We start from the raw sequence: 24,070 nt of genomic DNA, 5'->3' as shown, positions 1-24,070 counted from the left end.
GTGCGAAACAACAAATTAAGATCTGCAAAGTTCATAAATTTTACTTTTAATTCAAGCAGATACCGCCTCGAAATTTCCCTGTCAATAACTCTATCCAGAAAAACATCTGAGCCACAAAGTAGAGAAATTCATATGATAAATTTAAGGATAATTAAATGTGCAACTAAAAAAGAAACACATTTTTCCCGTGTGATAGGCTTTGTTTACCTCTCGGTTGACCCAACGTTTCATGGTTCTATACCGGCTTACATCTAAACCCCTATCAAAATGGGATTTGTGTGTATACGGCGGCAGGGCCAGCATGTAGTAAGTGGCTTGCATGGCTCCTGTCTAGCAGCCACAGAGTACTGATCTGGACCGAGGTACTGTGAATGGATTCACTCATCTCTAGAAAGCACATATTCTCTGGTGAAAGCAAAGCATGAACAACAGACAGTCTCTCAGTATCTAAAGGTCTCTTGAGGCTATACAAAGGGAAAACAACAAAAGTCTGTGTTCTTGCAAATATCAGGTACAGATCACACTGGATACAGTTCTCTGACACAGAGACTGAAATCTGAGCTTCAAATAAGTGCTGCTTCCCAAACCCAAGTGCTCTTCTCTGTATTGTAGTTGTGGCAGTTTTCTAAAGTTATCATGTATTATTACATCCTTGGCAGTGAATGGGTTAAAAAACTGTCAAAAGATTGTCATGCACTAACAAGTGATGATAATAGAGCTTTTTCCATTTTGACCTCTATCATTTGTAAATGTTTTTATGGCCAAAAAAAGTCAAAAGTATTGTAGGAGTGACACCTTTAGTGACTAACCTGGAAAATGATAACTGCAAGGTTTGCGAGCACAGTCTCCTTAAAGCGCACCAATCACCAGGATTTTCGTATATAAGCTAAAGCTAGTGCTATACTGGCACAATCATGCTGATACTATACATACCTTTAGTTGTCAGCTAGGATGTATAGGTTTTGAAACACAAGCAAGTAAAGTTTGTAAAACGAGCAGCTTTTTGAATGACAGCAGCTGCCGATCAGCTGATAGCTGAGGGGGGTATGCATAGTGATTCCTGTCCCTCTGCCTATTCATCCTCCCCCTGTTATTTATGCCAACAGAAAAATAATGTTGCCTTCTGGTATCAGCTATGTTGGTCGAGGCCCCGCCCCTTCTGGTCACATGGGTATCACATCAGCACAGGTCCTTCTAGTCAGATAGTAAAACAGTTCTATAACAGAATTAGCATAAATAACAGGGTAGATGCTAGAGTGTACGGACTGCTGACAGGTATGACGTAACTTGTCATGTGATGGGGTGTGTTCAAAATGCAGCCTAATGTTGCCAGCCCGACCCTTCCAGACAGAAAAACAATGTTTCTTCTAAGTCCACGTGGGCATAGAATTTATTATAATAAAAGCGTGGGTCTGGGGGTAAGACCTCCAGATGGAGAGGTGCAGGGGCCTTGCATGATTATAGTGGACAGGAAAAAACATCGCCATGCCCCCAACCCCATGACCTGACTGCAGTCCGTACAGTCTCTAGGCTCAACCAAATAACAGGGTGAGGGGGGTGGGAATCACTATGAATACCCAGCCCAGCTACCAGCTGATTGGCAGCTGCTGCCAATCAAAAAGCTGCTCATTTTACAAACTTTACTTGCTTATGTTTCAAAACCTATACATCCTAGCTAACAACTAATGGTATGTATAGAATCAGCATGATAGTGCCAGTATAGCACTGGCTTTAGGTTATATAGGAAAATCCTGGTGATTGCTGCGCATTAACCCCTTCACGACCTTTGACGGATCTAGCCGTCATGGTGCCCTGGTACTTAAAGACCCATGACGGATACATGAGTCATGGCAAAATCGCGGCCTCGGAGCCCCGGGCACCGCGATCGGTTTTCAAAAACTGTAGATTCGGGAAGGAGAGGACTTGTACCTGACCTCAAGAGGGGTAATGTCTCCTTCCCGGACCTACGGAGGCTGTGATTGGCTGACGAACGCCGCTCAGCCAATCACAGCCAGTGTAATGTTTCAGCCATTGAAAATGGCTGAAGCATTGAAATCCAGCTATGTCAGTGCAGCTGCAGCACTGGCCATTGGCTGGAGCTCAGTGAGCTTTACTGCACCCGTCCCCAGCTCTGATTGGAGAGATCGGCCTTGTGACCGATCTCTCCAAGCACCGTGCATCTGGGACCGGGTGAGCTCGCTGTAGGAGATCGCTCTCCTTAGCTTCTCCCTCCGTGGAATCTGAGGAGAGCGATCCCTGCGGGTGCCCATCTGTTAGTCACAGCCTCCGATCCACCGCTGCCCTCCTCCATCTGCTTCGCCCCTGCTGTCCCGCTGCGCCCCTACATGTGACGCCGCTACTTTCCGTCTGCGCCCCTGCATGTTACGCCGCTACTCAGCAGAAAGAGAGCAGCGGCGTCAGATGCAGGGGGTGGCGCAGCGGGAGGAGAGCAGCGGCGTCAGATGCATGGGGGCATCTGACGCAACTGCTCTCCTCACGCTGCGCCCCCCCTGCATCTGACGCCGCTGCTTTCTTTCTGCTGCCTCCTTGTATCCGCCGCTGCGCCGCCCCTGCATCTGCCGCTCCACTCCCACATCAGCCACTGCACTCTCCCCATCAGCCGCCGCACTCTCCCCATCAGACGCCGCACTCTCCCCATCAGCCGCCACACTCTCCCCATCAGCCGCCGCACTTTCCCCATCTGCCGCTGCACTCTCCCTATCAGCCACCGCACTCTCCCCATCAGCCACCGCACTCTCCCCATCAGCCACCGAACTCTCCCCATCAGCCACCGCACTCTCCCCATCTGCCGCTGCGCCCCTGCATCTGCCGCTGCGCCCCTGCATCTGCCACCTCACTCCCCCATCAGCCTCTGCCCCCTCCCTGATCTGCTTCCTGCTCTCTCCCATCCCCTTATTACTCTGCCCCCTTTCCCCCTCCCGGATCTGCTGCAATCCTGCTGCCTAGATCCATTCTGTAAGGTAGCTATCCCCAATCTCACCTCCCACTCCCCTTCCACCCTTCCCCTCCCCCCCTTCCTCTGCCGCTCCTGCATCCGTTGTGCCCTCACCCATCCTCCGCCGCTCCTCCATCCGCCGCGCCCTCTCCCATCCTCCGCCGCGCCCTCTCCCATCCTCCGCCGCGCCCTCTTCCATCCTCCATCCATCTTTTTTTCCATCCCACCTAGTCCCCCCCTTTTTGCAGCACATCCGTGCGTTCGTCCTGATTTTTTTTCTGTAAACTAAGAAAGAAATACAAATAAACCTAGTTTAGGGCCAGTAAAATTATACTGTAGTAATCGTCAACTACAGTATTTTTTACTGAATATTGTAAGAGTCAGCCCAGTGCCACACATGAGAGCGATGCACAAGTCTCACACCGCATCATCCGGCATGGTCGCTCTCTTCCAGACAGGAGTGTGCGGCTGTACCGGGTGATGCGATGCGAGATTTCTGCATCGCTCTCACGTGTGGCACTTGCCTTAGTGTCAGTTGCAGGCGCTCATATATATATATATATATATATATATATATATATATATATATATATAATATATATATATATATATATATACAGTGCCTACAAGTAGTATTCAACCCCCTGCAGATTTAGCAGGTTTACACATTCGGAATTAACTTGGCATTGTGACATTTGGACTGTAGATCAGCCTGGAAGTGTGAAATGCACTGCAGCAAAAAAGAATGTTATTTCTTTTTTTATTTTTTTTTTAAATTGTGAAAAGTTTATTCAGAGGGTCATTTATTATTCAACCCCTCAAACCACAAGAATTCTGTTTGGTTCCCCTAAAGTATTAAGAAGTATTTCAGGCACAAAGAACAATGAGCTTCACATGTTTGGATTAATTATCTCTTTTTCCAGCCTTTTCTGACTAATTAAGACTAATTAAGACCCTCCCCAAACTTGTGAACAGCACTCATACTTGGTCAACATGGGAAAGACAAAGGAGCATTTCAAGGTTCTCTGGTCTGATGAGACCAAGATCGAGATCTTTGGTGCCAACCACACACGTGACGTTTGGAGACTGGCTGGCACTGCATACGACCCCAAGATTACCATCCCTACAGTCAAGCATGGTGGTGGCAGCATCATGCTGTGGGGCTGTTTCTCAGCCAAGGGGCCTGGCCATCTGGTCCGCATCCATTGGAAGATGGATAGCACGGCCTACCTGGAGATTTTGGCCAAGAACCTCCGCTCCTCCATCAAGGATCTTAAGATGGGTCGTCATTTCATCTTCCAACAAGACAACGACCCAAAGCACACAGCCAAGAAAACCAAGGCCTGGTTCAAGAGGGAAAAAATCAAGATGTTGCAGTGGCCTAGTCAGTCTCCTGACCTTAACCCAATTGAAAACTTGTGGAAGGAGCTCAAGATTAAAGTCCACATGAGACACCCAAAGAACCTAGATAACTTGGAGAAGATCTGCATGGAGGAGTGGGCCAAGATAACTCCAGAGACCTATGCCGGCCTGATCAGGTCTTATAAAAGACGATTATTAGCTGTAATTGCAAACAAGGGTTATTCCACAAGATATTAAACCTAGGGGTTGAATAATAATTGACCCACACTATTATGTTGAAAATGTATTAAAATTTAACTGAGCAACATAACTTGTTGGTTTGTAAGATTTATGCATCTGTTAATAAATCCTGCTCTTGTTTGAAGTTTGCAGGCTCTAACTTATATGCATCTTACCAAACCTGCTAAATCTGCAGGGGGTTGAATACTACTTGTTGTATATATATTGTATATGTATATGTATATATATATTTTTTTTACTGACGTCTGTATTTTTTATTTTGCCAAACTAATATTTCTTTGTATGGGGGGGTCTAGTTTCCAACATGGGGTCACATGTGGGGGAGCTCCACTGTTTGGGCACATCAGGGAAATCTCCAAACGCAACATGGTGCGGCTAACGATTCCAGCTAATTTTCCATTTATAAAGTTAAATGACGCTCCTTCCCTCTGGAGCTCTGCCGTGCGCCCAAACAGTGGTTTTCTGCCACATATGAGGTATCAGCGTACTCAGAACAAATTACCCAACAAATTTTGCGGTCCATTTTATCCTGTTACCCCTGTACAAATTAAAAAATTGAGCCTAAAATAATATGTTTGTGGGAAAAAAAGTACTTTTTTGTTTTTATGCCTCAATGTATGAAGCACGTGAAGGTTCAAAGTGCTCATTACCCATCTAGATTTATGCCATGGGGGGTCTAGTTTCCAAAATGAGGTCACTTGTGGGGCAGCTCCATTGTTTAGGCACCTCAGGGGGTCTCCAAACGCAACATGGCGTACGCTAATAATTCCAACCAATTTTGCTGTGAAATGGCGCTCCTCTTCTGAGCCCCGCCGTGTGCCCAAACAATTACTTTCCACCACATATGAGGTATCTTTGTACTCAGGAGAAATTGCACAATTCATTTTATGGTGCATTTTTTCCTGTTACCCTTGTGGAAAAAAAAGCTACCTGGTTGAAATAACAATTTCATGGTAAAAAAAAAAATATATATTTTCACGGCTGAACATTCTAAACTTTTGTGAATCCTCCAGGGATTCAAAGTGTTCAGTAAACATCTAGATAAATTCCATGTGGGGTCTAGTTTCCAAAATAGGGTCACTTGTGGGGGAGCTCCATTGTTTAGGCACCTCAGGGGGTCTCCAAACGCAACATGACGTACGCTAATAATTCCAACCAATTTTGCTGTGAAATGGCGCTCCTTCTCTTCTGAGCCCCGCCGTGTGCCCAAACAATTACTTTCCACCACATATGAGGTATCTGTGTACTCAGGAGAAATTGCACAATTCATTTTATGGTGCATTTTTTCCTGTTACCCTTGTGGAAAAAAAAGCTACCTGGTTGAAATAACAATTTCATGGTAAAAAAAAAAATATATATTTTCACGGCTGAACATTCTAAACTTTTGTGAATCCTCCAGGGGTTCAAAGTGTTCAGTAAACATCTAGATAAATTCCATGTGGGGTCTAGTTTCCAAAATAGGGTCACTTGTGGGGGAGCTCCATTGTTTAGACACCTCAGGGGGTCTCCAAACGCAACATGGCGTACGCTAATAATTCCAACCAATTTTGCTGTGAAATGGCGCTCCTTCTCTTCTGAGCCCCGCCGTGTGCCCAAACAATTACTTTCCACCACATATGAGGTATCTGTGTACTCAGGGGAAATTGCACAATACATTTTATGTTGCAATTTTTCCTGATACCCTTGTGAAAAAAAAGCTACCTGGTTGAAATAACAATTTCGTGGTAATTTTTTTTTTTTTATTTTCACAGCTCAAAGTTATTAACTTTTGTGAAGCCCCCAGAGGTTCAAAGTGCTCAATAAACATCTAGATAAATTCCATGAGGGGTCTAATTTCCAAAATGGGGTCACTTGTGGGGGAGTTCCATTGTTTAGGCACCTCAGGGGGTCTCCAAACGCAACATCGCATCTGCTAATTATTCCAGCTCCTAAAGGGTTAATAAACATCTTGGATGTAGTTTTGAGCAGTGTGAGGGGTGCAGGCCTCTCAAAGTCACTCCAAATGTGATGTGGTACCTAAAAAATTTTTTTTGTAAATTTTGTTGGAAAAATGAAAAATTGCTGATGAACTTTGAACCCTTCTAACTTCCTAACGGAAAAAAAAATTGTTTTGAAAATTGCGCTGGTATAACGTAGACAAGTGGGAAATGTTATATAGTAACTATTTTGTGTGACATATCTCACAGATTTATGGGCATAAAATTTCAAATTTTGAAAATTGCGAAATTTTCGTAAAATTTCCAAAAATTTCACACATAAACGCAAAAAATAGCGGCCTAAATTTACCGCTGACATGAAGTACAATATGTCACGAAAAAACAATCTCAGAATCGCCAGGATCCGTTGAAGCGTTCCAGAGTTATAACCTGTCCAAGTGACACTGGTCAGAAATGTAAAAAATGGCCCAGTCTTTAAGGTGAAAACAGGCTGGGGTCTGAAGGGGTTAATCAGGCAGGTTTAATGCATTACTGAGACCCAGGCTTACTATATGTCAAATATATTATTTTATGGATCCAATCCAACAAAGAACTCAATTCCATTAAATGCGCTTTCAAAACTTTATCATAGCAAGCCTCTAGGATGTACATATTGATGTTTTTGGCAATTTGGATAAATACAGTTTTGTCATGCAGAAACTGTATGTTAAATTGCAACAGAAAATGTCATCAGTCTCTAAGTAGTGCAGCCTTACATTGTAATGAACTATTAGCTGACTTTTCCGGATAAGCAATGTGTATACGAGGAATAACCCAACTTTTGACTTCCAATTATTATCTTACATTTTTCAGCAGTTTTCTCTGGGTGTTTATTTTCCTCAATATGTAACTCTTTCTTCCTCTCCATTGACTTTTATAGCCTGCAGCTGTATCTGAAAACTTGTCTCCACTGAAGACACATTTCAGCAGTGATTTAACCCTAGAACGCATACCTGGGGCCTCGCAGGCCTGCTAGGTCATTTGTTTTCTATGGTAGATTGAATTGCTTGCGCGTTCTAGGGTTAAGAGGAGAGGAATCTGGAAAGTTGAGTTTAGAAGCAGTTTTCTGTAAAGCACCACTCCAGCATTTTTGGTCTTTTTTCCACCACTGGAGTGATATAATAAATGTAAGTTCCCTGCCCCAAGTAATATACTTACCAGACGCTGTCTTCTTCTGTTCTCAGCGTTCACAACTACCGTGTTTTTCCAAAAATAAGACCTCCCCCAAAAATAAGCCCTAGCAGGGATTTTCAGCATTTTCGGAGAAAGGCTTAAATATAAGCCCTCCCCCGAAAATAAGCCCTAGTCCTGGATCAATAATGAAGTGTCCGTGCAGCTAAAAAAGATACAGATACTGCTGGACACTTCATTATACACAGCGGCACCCGGCAATTACACTCACCCGACACTGAGCGGCAGGACCTGCAGTGATCACACACCCGCACACAGCAGCTCTCACACACACACTCACACACACACCAGATCTCACACATAATCAGATCGCAGACACAAACATCGGCTCACACGCAAACAACAAATCACACACACACACACACACACAAACATCGGATCACACACACATCGGATCGCATACACACTCACCTCATCCAGTGACACCGATCTCTTCTCGCCGGGAGAATCCTGAGAGACAGTGCGGTGCAGCGCGACGAACAGGACCTGCGGCCGGACACGTGACTTGCTTAATTCTCTGCTGCCGTAAGTGCTGGATGTGATGTGATGTGATGTGTGTGTGTGCGTGTGTCTGCGATCGGCTGTGTTTTTCTGCGATCGGCTGTGTGTGTCTGCGTTCGGATGTGTGTATCTGTGATCGGCTGTGTGTGCCTGCGATCGGATGTGTCTCTGTGATCGGCTGTGTGCGCCTGCGATCGGATGTGTCTCTGTGATGGCTGTGCGTGCCTGCGATCTGCTGTGTGTATCTGTGATCGGCTGTGTATCTGTGATCGGATGTATGTATCTGTGATGGCTGTGCATGCCTGAGATCTGCTGTGTGTGATCTGCTGTGTATATCTGCGATGTGCTGTGTGTGTATCTGTGATTGGCTGTGTGTATCTGTGATCGGCTGTGTGTATCTGTGATCGGCTGTGTGTGCCTGCGATCGGATGTGTCTATCTGTGATGGCTGTGCGTGCCTGCGATCTGCTGTGTGTATCTGTGATGGCTGTGTGTGATCTGCTGTGTATATCTGCGATCTGCTGTGTGTGTATCTGTGATCGGCTGTGTGTATCTGTGATCGGCTGTGTGTATCTGTGATGGCTGTGCATGCCAGAGATCTGCTGTGTATATTTGCGATCTGCTGTGTGTGTATCTGTGATCGGCTGTGTGTATATCTGTGATCGGATGTGTGTATCTGGGATCGGATGTGTGTATCTGTGATGGCTGTGCATGCCTGAGATCTGCTGTGTGTGATCTGCTGTGTATATCTGTGATCTGCTGTGTGTGATCGGCTGTGTGTATCTGTGATCGGCTGTGTGTGCCTGCGATCTGTGTGTGATCTGCTGTGTATATCTGTGATCTGCTGTGTGTCTGTGTGTGATCTGCTGTGTGTGTCTGGGATCTTCTGTGTGTGTCAGCGTGTCAGCTAGCAGCAGGGTAGGACGGCGTGCAGCACCGACCGGAGATCACAGGAGGACCTGGGAACCACGCAGACGTCCTGGTCTGGTGAGTATGAGTCTCCTGGGAAGTGGGGGGTCTTCTTTTTTGGGGGGTAAACTTACCCCACAACCGTGTTTCTCCAAGAATAAGACCTCCTCCAAAAATAAGCCCTAGTGCTTTTTTGGGGGGCAAAAAAAATATAAGACAGTGTCTTATTTTTGGAAAAACACGGTAGCAGTGTCGTCTTCGTCTTCTGCTAGTTGTGAGCTCATATTTCAGTGGAAGTCTATGACAGCCAGGAGGCTCTCATAGCCTTACGTTGAGAATGTGTGACTGTTAGCTTCAATTAGAAACTGAAGTCACAAGATGGCAAAAGAGCAGTGCCAGGAACAGTGAAAGACAATGATTGGTAAATATATTACTAGGGGCAGGGAACTTACATTAATGATACCACTCGAGGTGAAATAGAAAAGAAATGCTGGAGTGGTGCTTTAATGGGATATATAACTAGCTTTCTTATCATTTACAGTCAACTGTTGCTCTTTGTTTGCAATCTCTAACTTTAAAGAACTACGGTATATAGCAGCCCTAGCTGAAGATGATGTAAGTGTTTGTGTTGTTTTTGGCTCTGTTCACACCATGTTTTGAGACTCTATCTGAATTATATGTCAGGAGAAATCACCTCTCACAACCTGGTTTTTAGAGATCCTTGTGGAACACTCAAGACTGGGGAGGCACAAAAGTTGGATGAGAAAGATGGAGGAGGAATTGTGTTCAGCCAGTCTAACTAAATACTTTCCACGGCTGCATAGACCTTTTAAAGAGCGTTAATCGCACAGCATACGGCCTCTGAGCTGTCTCTTGTAGGGATAACCAATGAGAGGGACAGCATACTGTCCCTGGGGTAGAACTTGTAGTTCTCGGTGAGTATAGTAAATGCTGCAGCAGGCATCTGAGAATCTGAGACATTTTGTGTTGGGAATAGATGCAGAAGATCTCATTAGTATCATCATCATATTTGGTAACTGATCTACTCCTCCCCAACACAAAGCTACTTAGGCTGCTTTCACACATCCGGTTTTTCCTGTGCGGCACAATCCGACGCTTTGCAGAAAAAACGCAACCATTTTTTTTTGCCGGTTGTTGCGTTTTTTTTTGCATAGACTTTCATTAGTGCCAGATTGTGCCGCATGGGCTTGCGTTCGGTCCGGTTTTTGCCGCATGCCTGGCACGTTTTTTAATCCGGCAAAAAAAAAAAACACCGCGCCGCATACGGCCGATGCGGCGCGATTTGCAATGCCTGCCTATGGCCACCGCATGCGTTTTTTTCCACTATGCATGCTCAGTAGCGTGCCGCAAGTGGCAAAAACCGGACGGGCCGCATGTCAAAAACTTATGCAAAGGATGCGGTTTTGTCGCTGCATCCATTGCATAGGTTTTAGAGCCGGATTGGCCGGCTCTGCTAAAACCGGAGGTGTGAAAGCAGCCTAAGACAGATTATATAGACTAGTCTACTACATAGTCAAATCCCCCTCTATTACCTGCAGGATACTAATGTATATCGTCTAGAATGGGGTCAGAAGCACACTATTTTGGCTTCCACCTGGCAATAGAAGCTTATGGACTTATGGTCTAGTGTGTATTCTGGAAGCCTTCCTGACATACTTTAAATGAAGATAAAAAATTAGATTAGAAAACAGCCTTTCATGTACAACAGTAGAAGTGGTGTAAATTCCTTTTTTTTATATAAATAATGTATGACTTGTCACCATATGATGCCTCTGAATTCATGCCCTGGCTTTTGTGTGTTTCCTGTTTGTTTAGATTGGCAGCTGCACTAATCAGATGGGTCAGATCGCTGTTGTTTCACTTCACAACCGTAGCCCGAAGGTGATCGAATGTTTCAACGTAGAGTCACGAATACTCTGCATGGTCTATGTCCCTGAGGAAGAAAAACTCAAAGTATCAAGCGATGTCCCAGATACCGAGTGTGATACTACACGAGCACCAGATGTGCCCACAATTTGCCTGGGCATGGAAGAGGGAAGGTAAATGTCATCCATTGGGATGTGTCTGGTGGAAGGCAGTGATTAGTTTATGGCTTCTGAGCTAATATCTTATCAGCGAACGGAGTTTTATTCCCTCCAAAAGTATCAACGTCTTCAAGTAAATTTGCATGGCGTGCTAAAGATACAGAATTTAGGCTAATTGAAGTGAAGGGCTTTCAACTTTTCTGGTTGCCTAGAAACTACTATTTATAACATGGATATGCATATTAATAATGCTAGACCAGATGTCCTAAATCCCAACTATATATTATTAGTTCCTACAGATCTTTTCAAGAGCAGAGAATTGCCACTTGCATGTGTAAGGTTATATAGAAGTGATAACATTCAATTAACGTGTACATTTATAGGTGCATGTCAGTGCAATTAATTTAGATCAAACGAAAATGAATGTATAATAAAATATATACATCAAAGTTGTGGGCATTCAAACATCGCATTCTTACTTTGTAGTTTATTTTGATCAAAGACCCTGTAGCTAAAGAGGTAAAACATACTTCTACTGTCCCTGCCCTCAAACTACAAAGATGAGATGTGCAGTGCTGTGCATGGACCTGAAATTCAGTGTGACGCTGGAGCTGCTCTTTTCTTGTATATTTGGTGTGCCCTCTAAACAGCTCACACGGCCTTTATTGTAAAAAAAAGTCTGGCAACAAAAGTGAGTACACCTCTAAATAAAAATGGCCAAATTGTGCCCAAAGTGTCAATATATTTTGTGGCCACCAATGTTTTCTGCCTTATCTCTCCTGGGTATGGAGTTCACTAAATTTAAAACACCTCCTTGCTGTTCACACCTGACACCTTGTAACGCTGATTTACATGACACCGGCGAGGGAAAATTGGGCACATTTTGGCCATTTTCACTAGGGGGTGTACTCACGTTTGTTACCAGTGATTTAGACATTAATGGCTGTGTGCTGAGTTATGTAGAGGGAACATCACATTTACACTGTTATAAAAGATGTACACTGACTGCTTTACTTTGACATATCTTTAGTGTTGTCCCAGGGAAAGATATACAGTAGTAGCATATTTAGAAAAATGTGAGGTGTGTACTCACTTTTTTGATAAAGTGTGTGTGTGTGTGTGTGTGTGTGTGTGTGTGTGTGTGTGTGTGTCCTGGTTTAATCATTATTATACACCAATGCATATATTAGTGTATGATAATGAGTAAATTCGGCACTTTTTACTCTGACCACTGGACCACTGGGACGCAAAATAATACTAATCTCAGTCTCATCATCATCATAGGTAATATTACAATGAAAGATGATGCATTTATTTAGATCACAACATTTACAATAATTGATGGTCATAGCTCACTTCCTCCCCTTCCCTGCACATTGATCTTTGCACTAGTTAAAGAGAATGAATAGAACACTCTCCCATAGGAGTCGTTAAAACTCTTCGGTGTACAGTTATGTAGGTTTATATGGCTGATGTAAACTATATTAGGTAACAGAATGCTCTTAAAAGAAATATTTCTTTGCCTATATAATTTGAGAGCAGCATCATTTTGTTATGTAATCTGAGAGCATCATAATATAGGGCAAGAGAGCCTGATTCCTACGATGTGTCAATTACTGGGCTGCTGAGAGCAGTTTTGTCAGAATCTCTGTTTTAACTGTTGTAGATGTACTGTAATGTAGATGTGTTGTACATGTAGATGTAACACTAATCATAATGCTGAGCTGTATATAATCCCACCCATACCCCTGATTAGCAGCTTCCTTTGTAGAGTGTACATTATGAGCAAGCTGCCAATCATTGGTGGGGTGGTGTTGCACAGATACGTCTGACTGCTCTGCAGGTGTGCCTACATCCTCTAATAATAATCTCCTGCTGTTAATACATACTGTGTATGGAAACTACAACACTCAGCCTAATAAGTGACATCCCTAGAGTCAGTCACTTGCCCTATATTAAGCTGCTGATCAGATTTAATAGCAAAGCCCTGCTAACAGATTTCCTCAAACAGAAGCCCAGGGAAGATGGACACTCCAGTAATCCCTTTACAAATATTAACATAAAATAATCTACAATCAGAAATTCAAAACAAATTAGAAAAAGAGACTATGTACTAGGTTTGTTTGTTTTTTTTCATTAACGGCAACAAATATTAAATGGTATATTCGTTTTAATTTTGCAAACTGAATTTTTTATAGAAAAAAAAGCAGAAACTTATATTTTCAAATTCTTTTTTTTTTTCAGTATATGTGTTTATAAGAGTAGCCAGGGCTCGAAAAAGGTTCGGTTGCGACACTTTTTCACACCGGAAAAAGCAACTGTCATGAGTCTTGCAAGCCTTCCTCGAAGCTTGTACGCCGGCCTTGTGAATGGCATTCTTGCAATCTACACAAAGATGGAAGGTAAATTTCAGCAGGAAGCACTTCATGCAAAATGATATATGTATCTGATGCTGTAAGATACCGAATGCAACTTGCTATCAGTCACTAGCAAATAGGTGCACAGAGGTATGGGCTGTTACATCCACTCTGGAATAACATTTTGTTTTATTAAAGGGGTTGTCCACTACTCAGACAACCCCCTCTCAATCACTATGTACACTGACCGCTATACTTCCCTTTGGTGTGGCTGCCGTTCCAGTGATGTTGGCGCCTGCTCTCCTGGGACTCGCTTGACATCTCAATTCCATCGGACGTAACTGACATCTAGATGAAGTGAGATAGCAGCAGCACACTTTGACTTTTCCAGGTGTCCTTTTCATCTGAATTTCATCTAAATTGGTTCAACGTTCTGTGCCATTTGAATAACTTGGCTTCTTTTAGAAATGGTCACATTTTTGTTCATCTCTCTCTAGAGCTCTTTCTCTTTTACAGGACTCCTCATCCCCTGCCAACTATAAACCATTTACTGTATACTCTCCATAGTGGTAATTGAATGTAGCCAGACGGTATATTTAACCATATAGTCTGTAAGGGAACTAAACTGTGAATAATCATTCTCTAGACTGAATAAAAGTATGTTGGAGTCAAATGCGCCTCATATAAATTTGGAGTATCTTAGGCTACCTGTGCACCAAAAATATGTCCTAGGACAGAGCAAAGGATGCAGTGTTGGTGCACAAAATCTAATGAAAGTCCTATCTATGAACATGCAACTATCCTTTGTTTTGCTTGCAGAATCCTAGGAAATATTAGCTATTTTTAGGCCCCCACCAATCTAAAGTCAATATGGATTACCACGCAGTACTCTAACATTTGCTGTTAGGTGACCTTTGATCAGTTCTTTCTCTTTTAGTCATATTTAAACTGTACTGTAGTGTAGGTTTACATATCTGCACAGGACATATCTTTTTAATTTGAAGGCTTTAAACACCACTCCAGTGTCTTTTTTTGTTTTCTTTTTTTTTAGAGCTGGTGTGGTGCTTTAAATCTAAGTCCCCTGTCCACAGTCTCATACGTGTCATCTGGCGTATTCATCCTTTTTCAGTGCCGCTCCAGTCCTGTGGCACAGTCTTGTGCCCATAACTTCTGACTGGCCTGAAGTTGTATTGAGTTGAAACCTCTGTCTCACTCCATGAAATATTGGAGTTGCCGCCAGGTCACAAATCACCCGAGACTGACTGGAGCGACATTGAAAACTGCTGAAGATGGTGGCAAGTGAGTATAAGGCCCACTTCACACGTCCGTGAAAATCACGCACGTTTTTCACGGACGTGTCAAATGTATTGTCCTCCGTGTGCCATTTTTATGGTGTGTGTTCTCCGTGTGTTATCCGTGATAACACACGGAGAACCGGAACTTTCTGCTCACCTGTCCCTGGCGTTGCTGTCCGTGATGCTGGTCTTCGGTCTCCGGTCCTGCCGACTGCCCGCTGCTGCTGCTTCCGGCCTGCATTGGAGTGAATATTCAATGAGCATAATGAGCGGGAGTTGGAAGTAAGTGACAGTAGCGGCAGAAACAGCAAAGCTGGAGAAGGTGATTATAAAAAAACATGTGTTTTCTCCGGTGCGTGTCACACAGATCACATCCGTGCGAGCCGTGTGACACCCGTGATGCTGGAGAAAAACAGACATGTGTACGTGTGGAGCACATGGGCACACATATGCTCCACACGGTCCATAGCAAAACACGCACGTGTGTGCAGACCCATTGATTTTAATGGGTCTACGTGTGCCCGTGTCTCCGGCACGTGAGGAAACGAACCAAACACGTACCGGAGACACAGACGTGTGAAGGGGGGCCTAAGACAGAAAACAGGAGACCTAGACCTAATGCATCACTTCAGCGGTGAAATAAAAAATAAAATGCAGGAGTAGTGCTTTAATAATTTCTAATCATACAGAAAACTGAAATATAGTGCATGAGCTACACATAGTAGCATGGATGGGACTGTGCTGTCTCCTAGGCTTCATTCTACCGTAGAGGAGCCAGCTCTGTAAAATCACAAATCGCATTACAGCACACAGGACTAGGTCCTCTACTAGAGACAAAAGGCTAGGAGGCAATGCAAGAAAAATGAAAGTGCCATAATTATATATGGTCAGCTGGTACGGTAAACTTTAATTGCTAACATTTTAAAAACATGACAGCAAAGCTTCCTTCAGTGATCAGTTCGATGCTTTTTCACAATTTGCAACCCGCTTTAACAGCATTGCTCCTCTGTTTTGGCTAGATGCTTGTTTTCCAGAAATAGTTTAGCACTATAGGGAAACGGTTTACCACTGCCTCTAAACTCTTGTTGATGCTCTCTGTCCCTCCTTATTAATTACTGACAGGTATCTTATGCTTCTGCTATCCTTGTTCAAGTCAGTCGTGTGTCGTATGCAAAAAATATCATTTTCAACAATGGATATTCCATTTTTTGTGAATTGCCGTGTTCTGTTAGGGACAGCCCCTCCAATCTGCGCTTGATGCATGTCTCGTACAACATTTGTAGTCTGGTCATTAGCAGAGAGGTTTAGGAGGTGGCTTGCTTTTATGTATAATTATGTGTCTACCCCTGAACACACTTCTATAGCGAGCAGTATATGTATTAAGTATATGCATCTATAAGTCTGCTTATAATGGTTTTCACACAAGAAATTTTGACTCACGCAGTAGTTTTGGTTTGAAACTGGATGCAATCAGCTTAATTATCTTCATATACAGCAAAGCAATAAATCACCAAGAAAAATAAATCTTTGTCCACCTGGCCACTTACAAAAACATAAGCTCTTCTTTAGCTAAAGAAGCAAAAGGATCATCTCCTACTACTTCAAACATAAAACTGTGTCCATGGTATTCCATACGGTGATGATGACATAGGACTGTGTGAAACCTGTTCCTAAGTCTGCAGTCACACTTGCATGTGACTCGCTCTAGGATTGCATCGCATCACCAGACATGGCCGGCCGCTCTCCGGACAGGAGCATGCAGCTGGAGGTATTTCTATGCTGCTGACTAGTGATGAGCGAGCATGCTTGTTACTACTCGGTACTCGCACGAGTATCACTGTACTCGGGCTACTCGGCGGGTACCGAGTAATTTTGCAATACTCGTGCTTTACTCGTGGTCTTCATCCCTGCATGTTGGCGCTCTTTTGAGAGCCAGCCCTCATGCAGGGATTGGCTGGCAGACCACTGCAATGCCACAGCCCTGTTAGTTGTGGAATTGCAGTGATTGGCTGGCCTGCACAGCGTGACCGAGCCTTTATACCGGCCGGCGCGCTGTGCTCTGTACACAGCCATCTCATATTCCCTGCTTTCCACGCCCACAGGCGCCTATGATTGGTTGCAGTGAGACACGCCCCCACGCTGAGTGACAGGTGTCACACTGCACCCAATCACAGCAGCCGGTGGGCGGGTCTATACTGTGCAGTAAAATAAATAAATAAATAATTAAAAAAAACGGCGTGCGGTCCCCCCAATTTTAATACCAGCCAGATAAAGCCATACAGCTGAAGGCTGGTATTCTCAGGATGGGGAGCTCCACGTTATGGGGAGCCCCCCACCCTAACAATATCAGTCAGCAGCTGCCCAGAATTGCCGCATACATTATATGCGACAGTTCTGGGGCTGTACCCGGCTCTTCCCGATTTACCCTAGTGCGTTGGCAAATCAGGGTAATAAGGAGTTAATGGCAGCCCATAGCTGCCACTAAATCCTAGATTAATCATGTCAGGCGTCTCCCCGAGATTCCTTCCATGATTAATCTGTAAATTACAGTTAAAAAACACACACACACCCGAAAAAATCCTTTATTAGAAATAAAAAACACTAACAAAGTCCCTCATTACCAATTTATTAACCCCGACAAACCCTCCATGTCCGGCGTACTCCACGGACTCCGGCGTCACGTCCAGCTCTGCTGCATGGAAGTGACAGGAGCTGCAGAATACACCGCCGCTCCGGTCACCCCCACGCAGCTAATGAAGGGAATAGCGCGATCAGCTGCTGTCAGTCAGGTAACTCCCGGCCACCGCTGGATCCAGCGGTGGCCGCGATTAACCTCAGTGACAGCAGCTGATCGCTATACTCACCTCAGTTGGTGCATGGAGCTGACTGGAGCGGCGGTGAGTAGCGCGATCAGCTGAGCTGTCACTGAGGTTACCCGCGGCCACCGCTGCATCCACCGCTGGATCCAGGTAACCTCAGTGACAGCTCAGCTGATCGCTATACTCATCTCATTAGCTGCGTGGAGGTGACCGGAGCGGCGGTGTATTCTGCAGCTCCTGTCACTTCCATGCAGCAGAGCTGGACGCGACGCTGGAGGACTGTGGAGTACGCCGGACATGGAGGGTTTGTCAGGGTTAATAAATTGGTAATGAGGGACTTTGTTAGTGTTTTTTATTTCTAATAAAGGATTTTTCGGGTGTGTGTGTTTTTTAACTGTAATTTACAGATTAATCATGGAAGGAATCTCGGGGAGACACCTGACATGATTAATCTAGGATTTAGTGGCAGCTATGGGCTGCCATTAACTCCTTATTACCCCGATTTGCCAACGCACTAGGGTAAATCGGGAAGAGCCGGGTACAGCCCCAGAACTGTCGCATATAATGTATGCGGCAATTCTGGGCGGCTGCTGACTGATATTGTTAGGGTGGGGGGCTCCCCATAACGTGGAGCTCCCCATCCTGAGAATACCAGCCTTCAGCCGTATGGCTTTATCTGGCTGGTATTAAAATTGGGGGGACCGCACGCCGTTTTTTTCAATTATTTAATTATTTATTTCACTGCACAGTATACACACACCGGCTGCTGTGATTGGGTGCAGTGAGACAGCTGTCACTCAGTGTGGGAGCGTGTCTCACTGCAACCAATCATAGGCGCCGAAAAGCAGGAAAGCAGGGAATAGGAGATTGATTAATGAGCGGCCGGCTTTTTCAAAAGAGGAAAAGCCACCGGAGTTTGAACAGCTGTGCAGCGCCGCGGCAGTGATCGGGGAACGGTAAGTAAGAGAGAGGGGGGGAACTGACCGACAGACTGTGAGAGGGGGACAGACAAGACAGAGAGAGACAGACCGACGGACTGAGGGAGATAGAATAAAAAAAAAAAAATGACCGACATCGCTAGTAAAAAGCACAAAACGTGCGTTTTGGACATCGGAGTGCCACACAAGGTTTTCATGTAAAATCTTTCATGTATTAATCTCAAAAAGTAACATACACCAGCTCTATCTCACTATTGGGTATGTGCCCTTAACATTTCCGCCATGAAAATTAATTTTGGTGTCATTTTGGAAGGTTTTCTGGTGAGTCCGTAAAAATGGCGTAAAACTTGGACAAAATTGTTCACAGCTGTGACTTTTGAGTGATAAATGCTTCAAGGGGTCTTCCCCATGCTGATGCCATGTCATTTGAGCATTCTTCTGAGACTTTTGTGACATTTTTAGGGTTTCTACATGCTGCCGGGGGCTCACTTCACAAAAATACTCGGGTCTCCCGTAGGATAACATTGGGCTCGGTGCTCGGGCCGAGTACACGAGTATCTTGGGAGGCTCGGCCCGAGCTTCGAGCACCCGAGCTTTTTAGTACTCGCTCATCACTACTGCTGACCCATAAGACTATGTGCACACTCTGCATCTTTGTGGTGACCACAAATATGCATGTTTTTGGTCCCAAATAAACGCACCCTTGGCATGCATTTTTTCCGCGTTTTACTGCATTTTTTAACGCAGTTAACTGGAAGGGCTCAAAAATGCAGAAAGAATTGACATGCTACATCTTTGTGGTCACCGCAAAGACGCAGCCAAAAAAAGCTGCAATGTTTGGATAGAAAAACTGAAATCTCATAGACTTTGCTGGGGAAGGAAATGCATGCAGTTTTGGGAGTAAGGGCTCATGCGCACGTTGCGTAATTGCATACATTTACGCTGCGTATTGCATTGCAGCGTAAATGCATGCGTCCTGCGTCCCCAGCACAATCTATGAAGATTGTGCATGAGACGTGCGCACGTTGCTTTTATGAACGCAGCGATTTGGGTGCTATAATTTTGACCCAAATCCGTGCGTTCATAAAATGAGCATGTAAATTATTTCTGCGTTCTGGATGCAGCTCCCACTCTGTCTATAGTGGGGGGCTGATATTATTAGGGTGGGAAGGGCCATCGTTATTTGGCCCTTTCCAGCCTAACAATAGCCGCCCTCAGCCACCCCCAGAAGTGGCGCATCCATAAGATGCGCGAATTCTGGCGCTGGACCCGGCTCTTTCCGTTGCCCTGGTGTTGTAGCAATCGGGGTAATAAGGAGTTAATGGCAGCAGCCCATAGCTGCCACTAAGCCCTAGGTTTGTGATGTCATGTGTCTATGAGACACCCCACATCACTAATCTGTAAGTGAAAGTAAATAACCACAAACAGCCAAAAATCCTTTATTTGAAATAAAATAAAAAGCCACCCTCTTTCACCACTTTATTAACCCCCCAAAACACCCCTCCAGGTCTGAAGTAATCCACACAAGGTCCCACGACGCTTCCAGCTCCATCCCTGTGCTGTCACAGCCAGTGGTCATACAGCATGGCTGCCAGCTGTGAGTGTGGACAGAGCCGCAGCGATCAGAATAAACTAGGGTGAACCCCTGACGTCACAGCTACGGGTCCAGCAGTACGGCGGGTGTTGCAGCAATGACGTCTTGGCCGGGTTCACTGCTGTTCAGGCCGCTACTGAAGTGAGTCACGCGATCGGCGGTGGCGTCACTCATGTGAGTCCTCCAGCTGCAGCTCACTTCAGTCGTGGCCTGATGTGCGCTCACAGGTGAAGGACTCGAGCTGTGACAGCAGACACCTGAGTGATGGCACCGTCGATCGCACTGCTCACTTCAGTCACTCGGGTGGTTTGCTGTGACAGATGGAGGACTCCAGCTGTGGAGCCTGTCACTCCACAGCTTGAGTCCTCCAGCTGTCACAGCAAACCACCCGAGTGACTGAAGTGAGCAGCGCGATCGGCGGTGCTGTCACTCAGGTGTTTACTGTCACAGGTGGACTCCACCACCACTGATAGAGCGACTCTCTTTAGTGATGTACGATTTAGACACGCCTACCTGCGGCTGTGATTGGTTGCTGTCAGACAGCTGTCACTCAGCACCGGGGCTAGTCTAACTGCAACCAATCACAGATGGGAGGAGGAGTCAATATGTATGAGGCTAATGAGCGGGTTGGGAAGAAGATGAGAGGCGGGGGAGCAGTGTGACAGCCGGTGAACGGTAAGTATGTACTGCTTAGGGAGACAGAGAGAGAGAGTGCAAGAGAGACAGAAACACGGGCACTGACACGGCACCGACACTCACGTACACGGGCACCACACTGACACAGCACCGACACACGGACATGACACACGGACACCGGCATGTCAAAATCACTCCAGCATTGATTTTGTCATTCTGGAACTAAGTTGGTGACCTGCGTTTTTGTTGAGAAAACCGCAGGTAAAACGTATGCAAAATGCATGCCATAAGCACCAATTTGATAGCATGCATTTTTCCTTGCGTTTTTGCTGCCCTCATTGATTTCAATGGGTGACAAATGTTGACAAAAACGCAAGAAAGAATGAACATGCTGCTTCTTTTTTTGTCACAAACTTTTGACAGAAAACAAAAAACGCTGACAAATACACTGCAATGTGCTCACAGCAGATCTGACTTCTCATAGACTTTGCTGGGAAGTCAGATGTCAGAAAGTTCTGACAACAAAACTACACCAAAAAACGCGACAAAAAAACGCAGCGTGCGCATGTAGCCTTAAGGGTGCTTTATACGCTGCGACATCGCTAGCGATAGCTAGCGATGTCGTGTGCGATAGCACCCGCCCCCGTCGCTCGTGCGACATTTGGTGATCGCTGCCGTAGCGAATATTATCGCTACGGCAGCGTCACACGCACATACCTGGTCAGCGATGTCGCTGTGACCGCCGAACAATCCCTCCTTCATGGAGGTGCGTTCGGTGTCATAGCGACGTCACTGCGGCGTCACTAAGTGGCCGCCCAATAGCAGAGGAGGGGAGGAGATGAGTGGCCAGAACATGCCGCCCACCTCCTTCCTTCCTCATTGCCGGTGGACTGCAGGTAAGGAGATGTTTGTCGTTCCTGCGGTGTCACATGTAGCGATGTGTGGTGCCGCAGGAACGACGAACAACCTCGCTACTGACCAGACAACGATTTTTGGTAAATGAACGACGTGTTACAAACCAACGATTTTAACTCTTTTGCAATTGTTTAAGATCGCTTCTAGGTGTCACACGCTGCAATGTCGCTAACAGCGCCGGATGTGCGTCACAAACACCGTGACCCTGACGATATATCGTTAGCTATGTCGCAGCGTGTAAAGCACCCTTTACTGTCAGGAGAGCTGCCAGCCGCTCCTGTCAATGTGATGAGAGTCACATGCAAGTGTGACTCCAGCCTTATTAGACTGAAAGTATTGCCTGAGTAAGCCACATATTGTTTAACATAATTGTGTCAAATTTACATATCATATCATTACATATTACTGTCTATATATATATATATATATATATATATGTATGTATGTATGTATATATATATATATATATATATATATATATATATATATATATAAACATTCAATTTTAGCATCTATGTCTAATACTGACACCCTGATTGTCATTCCAGACAGAATTACAATGGCAGATGACACCACAAGATCCACCATTCACAAAAGGTGATGGTTACAGATTATCCCCCATCCCTTTAGATAGAACTTTAGGTTAGATAACACCCAAAATAAAAATTTCGGGTCAAAGCCACACCCTTGCTGCTAATATCCATGGGACTACTGCAAATAACAGGAGGTATCAGTTTAAAATTAGGCTTAGTGGTCAGTTATTTATACAAAATGTAATTTTCTAAAGACACATTCCGTTTAAAGAGAACCGGTCATCAGTATTTTATACCTCTAATGGCATGTACTGTAAGGATTTACCAGCATTGAAGCACCCTTAGATATATTTCATTAGTTTGTGGTAGGAAAACCTGATGACAGGTCCTCTTTAAAGAGCCGCGTCATCTAACAAGGTTCATTAACTGCCTGCACCCCTGGACTGTCCTAAAGGTAGTGGAGTCTATCTTCCATTCCAGAAAAACACACAGCCTTATTTACATTTTTTACATAAAATAATTCATAATTTTTCCTTCATTATTTTCTCCTCTTGGATTTGTACTGTTCCTGATAATATCTTCTGTATTCTGACTACCGAAAATCTTTTTTTTTTTAACTGATTAAGAAAAGACAAGTTCTATTTCTGTTTAACCAGATTATAACCTTCAATGTCATAATTAGTTTTGTTAAGAGATTACATTGCTTCGCTACCATGTGTCTCTGCAGTCTGCATGCTACACAGAGCCGTGGTGTATTCAGCCGAAGGGTTAGTTTTCATAAGCATTGACCTATTTTCCAATGATGTAGTTGTCTGGTGAGCGGGCATATTGAGCAGATTACTAGAGTGCACTGCTTTACATTGGAAGATGGAGGAAAACCAAGCAGCTGTTTTAGTGCCAGGCTTTTCAAGCTCACAACTTCTATGAAGGCAGCCTCATCATCCCAATGCAAGGTTAAGCAGTAGTGATGGCCAAATAGTAACTATTAGTGTTCGGATTATTCGTAAAAAATCGCAAATTTTTTATACAGTATTCTTCACGAATATCAATCCTAATGCAAGTCAATGGGGAATCCCAGCATTTTTCTTGCTGTGATGAATACTGGAATAGAACTCGGTATCTGTAAGCATTATCTGAACACGAATAGTTACTATTCGCCCATCTCTGGTAAGCAGGTTTGTGATTGGATTGCTCTGAGATGCTAAACATATGTCCTTCCTGAAGAGGACTTTTCACTAGTTTTAACATGTTGAACTGGCCACATTATGGAGTAATCATGAGTTAATGCGGTATGCCCCCCTATGAGATGGATTAACTGGTTAACCAGACTTCTGTGTGGTAATGCTACCTACTTACATGCCGAGATATAAGCACAGCAGTTATATTGCATGAATTCCCAAGTTCAGCAATCTTAGGCCGGTTTCCCACATCCTTTTTTTTTTTTTTTTTTAAACTCTTTTTATTGAAGGAGGTGCGTAATACAAAAATACTTTGTTTCAGATAGAAAAGCATAGGATCATAACATTAAGATTAGCAATTACCATCTGAGAGGATACATTTCAGAATGTATACTGTATATCTTAATACTCTCATAACAAGCAAACTAGTCTGTTACAAACTCTATAAACAATATTTCGGGTTCTATTCAACCTAAGGGGAACATAGAAAACCAGAGAAGAAAACCCAAACAAAATACAGATCAGTAAGGATCCCAAAAGACACTATCGATGGATAACCACAAGAGATTTATGGCAGAAATGCGATTACCATATCAGGGGATGCCAGGTTTTTCATCTGTGACCTG

The 24,070-nt window shown here is 44.4% G+C and overlaps 1 protein-coding gene across 6 annotated transcripts in view; it reads left to right on the top strand.

Annotated features, from left to right (window-relative positions):
* Positions 1 to 24,070, top strand: part of ARHGEF10 (Rho guanine nucleotide exchange factor 10) — a 291,401-nt gene that overhangs the window by 232,583 nt on the left and 34,748 nt on the right. For all 6 annotated transcript variants that reach the window (XM_075340320.1, XM_075340323.1, XM_075340321.1 and 3 more), the window contains 2 exons: positions 10,971 to 11,194; positions 13,424 to 13,581. In XM_075340320.1, coding sequence (XP_075196435.1) covers positions 10,971 to 11,194; positions 13,424 to 13,581 — 382 coding nt within the window. The remainder of the gene's footprint in view (positions 1 to 10,970; positions 11,195 to 13,423; positions 13,582 to 24,070) is intronic.

The sequence above is a fragment of the Anomaloglossus baeobatrachus genome, chromosome 3, assembly GCF_048569485.1.
Source record: "Anomaloglossus baeobatrachus isolate aAnoBae1 chromosome 3, aAnoBae1.hap1, whole genome shotgun sequence".
NCBI lineage: Eukaryota > Metazoa > Chordata > Amphibia > Anura > Aromobatidae > Anomaloglossus > Anomaloglossus baeobatrachus.
This window is presented reverse-complemented; position numbering and strand designations above follow the sequence as displayed.